This window comes from Cibotium barometz, chromosome 46 (genome assembly GCF_041138505.1).
Source record: "Cibotium barometz isolate CiBa-2024 chromosome 46, ASM4113850v1, whole genome shotgun sequence".
NCBI classification, from domain to species: Eukaryota; Viridiplantae; Streptophyta; class Polypodiopsida; order Cyatheales; family Cibotiaceae; genus Cibotium; species Cibotium barometz.
In genome coordinates, this window is record NC_141091.1 from 39,487,706 (window position 1) to 39,495,471 (window position 7,766).

General features: G+C 39.0%; 1 protein-coding gene across 1 annotated transcript; it reads right to left on the bottom strand.

Moving 5' to 3' along the window:
- Window positions 1–1,525: 1,525 nt before the first annotated feature.
- LOC147612206 (uncharacterized) lies at window positions 1,526–6,013 on the bottom strand. The gene is made up of 12 exons (XM_086784275.1): window positions 5,946–6,013; window positions 5,215–5,856; window positions 5,026–5,131; window positions 4,738–4,942; window positions 4,370–4,644; window positions 3,958–4,284; window positions 3,656–3,861; window positions 2,750–3,091; window positions 2,602–2,665; window positions 2,179–2,521; window positions 1,882–2,090; window positions 1,526–1,797 (listed from the first exon to the last, which is right to left on the bottom strand). Exons 1-12 carry the CDS (start codon window positions 5,989–5,991, stop codon window positions 1,620–1,622), a joined length of 2,943 nt encoding a protein of 980 aa, XP_086640401.1. The 5' UTR covers window positions 5,992–6,013; the 3' UTR covers window positions 1,526–1,619.
- Between the last annotated feature and the right edge of the window lie 1,753 nt (window positions 6,014–7,766).

The following is a 7,766-nucleotide window of genomic DNA, read 5'->3' on the forward strand; positions in this document are numbered from 1 at the left end:
TTTAACTGCCTTCCAATGCTGAGACCCTGGGCTATGCATAAACTTGCTCACCTGTGAGACTACAAACTGAATGTCCAGCCTCGTAATGCATACATAAATGAGGCAACCAACAGTTGTCTGATAGAGTGTGACATCAAAGTGATCTCCAGCATCATGAAGACTCAACTTCAAACCTGTCTCCATTGGAGTAGCAATAGGCTTGCAGTCTTCAAGGCCAAATCTCCGCAACAATGTCTCAATATACTTTGTCTGACACAAAGCAATACCTCCATCACACTGCTTAAATTGTATCCCCAAATAATGATGCAAATGCCCCAAATCTGACATCTCAAAAGAGGCATTCAAATCAGCCTTAAAATCAGTAATATGACTTTCATTTGGTCCTGTGAGCAGCATGTCATCGAAATAGAGAGCAATGATTAGATGTACATCACCCACACATTTAATATACAAAGTGCTTTCTGTTGGACTATTCTGAAAACCATGTGCATTCAAATATGCATGTATCTTTTCATACCAAGCTCGTGGAGCTTGCTTTAAACCATATAAAGCCTTTTTCAACCTGCACACTTTGTTTTCCTGCCCTCTTTGAACAAAACCACGAGGCTGCGATACATACACCTCCTCATGCAAATCTCCATTCAAGAACATAGTCTTTATGTCCAACTGATGTTGTACATTCCAACCATTATGAGCAGCCAATGCACAAATGCTATGAATGGTAGTCATACGACAAGTGGGAGCAAAGGTCTCATCAAAATCAATGCCCTTTTCTTGAGCATAACCCTTTGCAACAAGTCGGGGGATTTTTTTTTGCGAGCTTTTTTTGCCGAGCTTTTTGGAGCAATGAACAAGGAGTCCGAGCTTTGCAAAGGACCATGAACTTACTATGAGCTTTGTAAAGGACCAAGAACTTACTTACATATAAATAACAAGCTTTGAAAGATCAACAATATAAATTTCAATCTTTTGATCCACATCATACTTATTGATATAATTACATATATTCATATATGTAACTAAATTCATGCACCTCATACATATACACATACAAAATATACATATACATACATACATGCAAGAGCTACCTACATACATACTAACATATATACATACATACATACATACATACTTTCTTACTTACTTAAATATACATATACATACATACATGCAAGAGCTACCTACATACATACTAACATATATACATACATTCATACATACATACTTTCTTACTTACTTAAATATAAAAAACAATCCTTTAAAGATAAAAAAAATATATATCGATCTGTAAAGTTCCAAACCATGAAAATCTCGATTACAAAGTCTTTGATCCACATCATACTTATTGATATAATTATATATATACATATATCTACCTAAATTCATACACCTCATACATATACATATACATACATACATATATACAAGAGCCACCTACGCAGCACTAACATATATACATACATTGCATACATACATACTTTCTTACTTACTTAAATATAAAACACAATCTTTTAAAGATCAAAAATGTATATATCGATCTTTAAACTTCCAAACCATGACAATCTCGAATACAAAGTCTTTTGATCCACAAATTATAGCATTCTAATTATAGCATTCTTCTACATGTCATCCCGACCTAATGAGAAATCTCCCAGACATGCTTTGGCTACCTCCATGTCATTCTCTATCCCCATATAGTGCCTTTTTAACTCTTGGCATGCACGTCCCAAGCCTCCACATCCCGCAAAAACGTCCAAGACACTATCTCCTTCACTTGAGAAGGTCTCCACTAGCCACCTACAATGAAATACAATCATAAACGTGCATCTAAGTATTTTGAAAAAGTAGCTATGAAAATGACCAGAATGAAAAGTATCTCACCTAAAGAACATAGGAGATCTTTCTGCACCACCTCGAATGTAGCGCTCCAAGACCATTGTGCGTTGGAATGGATGCTTCTTATTCTTCTCAAAAATGAAATTTCGTTGAGCATTGAATAACTTCTTTGAAACATTTTGCCCAGCCTCACGATCAATAATAGGGACATGGCAATTTACTCGATAGAACATACTAAGCGCCAATGTATCCACCTACCATAACGAGAAAACATTATGTTTGGATATCCATACCACATAACATGTATACACAAAGGGAAATATTTCAGAGATTATGACTTACCCGTTCTCCATTGTCATACAAATAACTTGATTCCACATGAACAGACATTGTTCGATGCATGACCAATCCAACTTTCTTTCCCATGGAATATATTTTAGGAAGTTGATCCATTAGACTCAAACACACAAACCAACCCTCATCGGCCACAAACAAACCAACAAAACTGAGTGTGGCACGTATCAATGATGAAGAAACTTGATTCCATGAGGGACACCCATCTGTATCTACATCAACAACCTGTAAACCTGTAGGAAAGTCAGCCCATACGAGGCGAGCCACTGTATCTGAGGGAGCACCTCTATGAGATAGAGCCTTGGGAATCTTCATCAAGAATTCTTCCACACTACATAAAAGATTTATGATGTTTGATTTTGGTCAGTAGAACTTGGAAAACTAATTATATGGTGAAATTTTTCCTTTTACCTATCTGAGCCCTCCGAAAGAGTGTGGATGTCTACCAGCAATATGTGTGAAAAACATCTCTCACCTGCAAGTAAACAAGATAAAAAATGAGATGCATTTCGAAAGCACACACTTCTCAAAATAAATTTGCAATGGAAAGTACTCTTACTAGTCATGTCCATGATGTCACGTTGTCCTGACACCTCCCCCTCTTGAAGATGCTCTGGAGGGTCTCTCTCTTGATCTTCATTTGTGGGGTCTCCCTCTTGAACATCATGCATAATGTCAAGACGTCTCTTTGTTCGCCTCTCACGTTGCACTTGAGATGATGTAGATGTATGCTCTTGGTGTGATTGTGGCACTCGTGACAGTGGTGTGGATGGTTTTGGGGCCACGCGCGAGGATCCAACTACTGGAGACTGGGTCAAGATTGTTGGCTGTGGGGAAGGTATTCTAGAGTCTTCTTGAGTTGGGGGCTCTCTTTCAAGCTCAGATTGGCAATTCTTAAATTCTTCAAGAAATAGATCAAGATAATTAGTAAAAAGGTAAAAATTCCCATACCTTTTTGTATATGTATATGTACGTAGATGTATATGTATCTATGTATATGTATATGTACATGTATGTGTATATGTATATGCATATGTATATATATATGTATATGTATGTAGGTATGTATCTATGTATATGTATAGGTATGTATATGTATGTAGGCATGTGTCTATGTATATGTATGTAGGTATATGTATCTATTTATATGTATATGTATGTAGGTATGTATGTATCAAAACTTAACAATGTTTCTTTAAAATCTAACATGCCAAATCTTAAATGTAACATGAACTTTGTATGTATGTAGGAATTTAGTGTATGTGTGTAGGTATGTATTTATGTATGCATATGTATATATACATATGTATATACATATGTATTTGTATATGTATATATCTGTATGTATATGTATCTAATATGTATATGCATATGGATAGTTTACATATGTATAGGTACGAAGGTTTACATAAACATATACATTTACATTTACATGCATACAATTCAGTAGGAAGCAAAAAAGTACCTTTTTCTAGGAGCTCCTCACTTGGAGGCACATGATTTAGAGGATAGTCCAACCACCAAGGACATCTCTTAAATTCCCAATCAGAAACCCCTCTCTCAACCCATTCCTTCGGGTACATTGTTTCCGAGGAATTTGGATCTACCCATTCTTTGATTGCTTCCGTCTCTTCGTCCATTAGACCTTGGCCAATGAGTAGCTGCACCCACCTACATGTCCAAAATAAAACAAACAGTACTAAAATATTTTTTTTAATGCGTATATGTATTTTCTGCAAAAATAGAATGGCATTAGAAGATATATACCTGTAGACAACCCTCTTTGCGGCATTCTCCACCTCAGGTTGCTTTTGGCCTTCCTTTACTTTTCCAATCTTTGCCCACACCTCATGAAAAGCCCATGGTATGTGTTTCGATCGCTCCTCTTGCACCCATTGCATAAATGGTGGGATGTAGACAACATCATCATATACCAATAAACCCTCCAAAATAGAGTCTGCCTCCCCTATTAGCTCTTCCCAATACAACTCTTTCTTCATATGCAGCAACGTCTTTTTGTTATCCCCAAACATCTCTGAAATTACCTTGTCCTTTGCCCTCCCGGTCATAAGCATTTGAAGCAATTCCGTCTTCCTATTTCAGCATCATACCAAAACCATAAGAGATTAGATATTAAGGTTAGTTTATGTTAAGAGAGGTTTATTGACATGTGACATACCTTTGAGTTGAAATCCGAGATATGGCGACTGTGTAGAGCTTTTCTTTGGTCAGAGCAACCAATCCCTTCTTGGACCAATCATAGTTATATACGAGTTGAAAGAATGCATCACCATTGGATGGGTTTGCAATTATGAGCATCTTGTACGCTCTATCTCGAAATGTTTGCTCTACACCACGTCTGGCTTTCTCACATTTTGTCTCATATTCTTGCAACCCCATGGCATGTCTATCAATGCATGATATAGCTTGCTTCACCGCATTTTCAAACGGTGTCTACGTATAACGAAAAGGACTCATTATCACTCACACGATTAAAAAACATTGATAATCCATTTATTAATAAAAGATGGGAAATGCAAACACTACCTTCCACACAAGCTGTGCCAAGATCGTAGCTGGAGCATTGTACCATTGCTCTCCACTTCGTCGCTCCAAACTAAGCTCCATTAAAGCCCACCTCCTTACGTCTTCACCAAGGTAGTCCAATATGGATGATTTGTCCGCCATTCCAAATCGTTGAAACATGAAGATCTCATGTGACAATGTGGGTGTAACACTAGTCCGCACCAATCTGTGTTGTAAAGAGTCACAATGAGCTAAGAACTTAACCATGACTTCACAATGTCCATAATTAAGTAGAGAGAGATCACTTACTCATTTTGAGATCGCAAAGCCAATAGCAATTCTCCTTCTTGCTTCTTGTCCACGACCAAAAATTGACATTTGACCCGGACATGGCGTGAGGGGCTATGAGACCAAGCTAGAGAAAGCAAAATAAAGATATTACAATATATTACTTTTAATGTTGCATAAAATCACTCTATGACATTCAAAAGAACATACCTTCGCGCACTCGAGACATCCATGCCTTCACACGATGATTGCCATCCCATACAAGAAACTTCTTACCACTGAGATCCTCCCACTCAGTTCCTCTGATTTCATCCTCAAATCTCTCATGTTGTACCACCCAGTTTGGTCCCCATTCTTGCAAGTCTATTTGTGTGACCGCGAAATACATAGAGCTTCCTGGACGTGTAAGTGAAACTAAAAAAGGAGGAGATGCTTCGACATAACCATGGCAGTCAAAAGAATCACGAAACACCTCAAGTTGGGTAGAAACTGTACGGATGGATTCATTTGGAATCAACCTGCATAAAGGGACCAATGGGGTAGAGGAATTGCGTTGCACAAAAAACTTAGTGAATACATCACCAAGCAATCCCAATTCAATAGATTTTCCAAGAAGCCTTCTATGGGTCTCCCCTTGACCAGTACTAGATTCAGGAATCTCCGTGTGAGTTGGAGGAGGTGAGCTCATTTCGTTCTCCAACACAAGCACTTCTTCCTCATGACCAAGAGAATTATGCGCTTCTGTTTCCTCTCTAACAGGAGATACATGTGAGGACAAAGGTGTCCGTGATTGAGCTTCCTCGCTAAGAGTCAAACAAACACGCCCAGATCTTAGTGAGTATCCCCTGTTGTCTGTAAGACACACACACCAAGCCCAAGTAAGCATATCTAAAACAATAAAACACAATCTCAATAGAATCTTGGCTATTCACATCATATACCTTTCTTAGTCTTTGCCTGTTGTTTTCCTGCTTTTCTTGGAGCCATCTTCCTTTCTTTTGCCCTGAATATGAGTAGCAAAAAGTTTGAGCTGAATCACACATAAACCCTACTTCATGTATATAGGAAAACATCAACCTCACACACAAACATCTCCTACTAGTGTGTGTGTGTGTGGGGAGAGAGAGAAATGCATTAACATGAAGTGAAGCCACGGATTATATTGAAGAGTTAGAGTTGCAAAATGGGCTCTTCTGGTTAGAGTGCACATTTGAGGAGAAACCAATAAACCCGAGCTTCCTAGCTTAATACAAGAGCCATTGAAGGAGCTAATATATATTGGCTGTTCATGGTGGCAGTGATGCAAACCCATTGCAGTGTTTCGTCCGAGAGGACCATGATATAAGCGTACAAGGACGTGCAGGTGCAAGAACCATTATGCAAGCCTTACTTCTACTGAGAAATGCACCCGAACTCGTCTGCCCATTTCTTCGTCATCATCATTACGATGATCCATAGCCAAATGTGAGCTCAAATTCATTGTGCCATATGTTCAAGCAATGCGTACAAGAAATGAACCATTCAAATGGGACTTACACGACTCTCTGTTGTGTGAGCTTGTGCTTTAAAGTTTCCTATTCCTATTGGGAGAAGTAAAGGTAAGCCTAATGTATCTTATATTTGAATGGGAGTAAAGGTGCTAAGCCTAAGGACGTAAAGGTAAGCCTAAGGTATCTAACATTTCAATGGACGTAAAGGTAAGCCTAAGGTATCTAACATTTGAATGGGAGTTAAAAAATTCTATGTTGTGTATAAATTCACAAGACCTCTATGCTATGTATATATTATATGGCTAAAGGTTCTGGTAGAACTAAAGTACTTAATGTTTATAGGAAAAGGTAAAAATAAGGTACCTAACATTTAGGTTCCTTTAGGTGCCAACCCACCCACCTCCCCTTTCCTATGTACATCTTGATGCTTCCACCCCAGGCAATGTGCATTTCAACCTTCCCTGCACGCTCCCAAATGCAATGGTCGCTCGTGCATTTCCACCCCCCGTGATAATATTTCCTCTAGTTACCACCTCCTTGAACATGATAGCTCAGATCTATTCCTGCATCAAGCATTCCTGCTATCATTGCAGTTACCTACTTTTGAGGATCAATGATTCCTAGGCATCTTAGTGCTATTAGTCTAGAACATATAGACCATTTAACACAAGGCATTGGCCTCTTATAAACATTATTTCTCCAGAAGAATGCCTTGATGGGATCGAGAGATTTACACCAATGTCCTTTCCAAGATAGGGTAGAAAAATTGAGAATAGGGGATAATAAATGCTTTAATCACTCTAATCATCCTACCCATCCGAGAGAGGCAATAAAGCATGGCCATTATCTAGTTTTTAGCTAAACCTTCTACATGGGGCACGCTTACCCTTCCAAATGCAATGGTCCCTCGTGCATTTCCACCCCCCCGGCAGAGCCGGGGGATGGTCTGCGCTAGCGCAGACCATCCCCAGGCTCTGCCGGGGGAGTGGACATGCTGGAGGAGAGGCGATGCGTGCTGAATTAAGTCTAATTACACAGTAAGCCCTAAGTGATTTACAGACATGAATGCTTGTTGTTGTTAGGGTCATCATGAACTCTCTGCACTTACAGCTGTCAATATCTTCATGTTCACACCCTCATTTTGGTTATAAGCTTCATGATGATGATGCAGTGGGGGTTTTTTGTAGGATTTGGTGGCAGCTGGGACAGATACCTCATCCATCACTAGTGAGTGGACGATGGCGGAGCTACTGCAGCACCCAGATGTGATGG

Coding starts and splice junctions, on each gene's coding strand:
- LOC147612206 (XM_086784275.1), bottom strand. CDS start 5,991: ATGGCTCCAAGAAAAGCAGGAAAACAACAGGCAAAGACTAAGAAAG. Junction 5,132..5,214: donor GATGTCTCGAGTGCGCGAAG/GTATGTTCTTTT, acceptor TGCTTTCTCTAG/CTTGGTCTCATAGCCCCTCA. Junction 2,091..2,178: donor TGTATGACAATGGAGAACGG/GTAAGTCATAAT, acceptor TCGTTATGGTAG/GTGGATACATTGGCGCTTAG.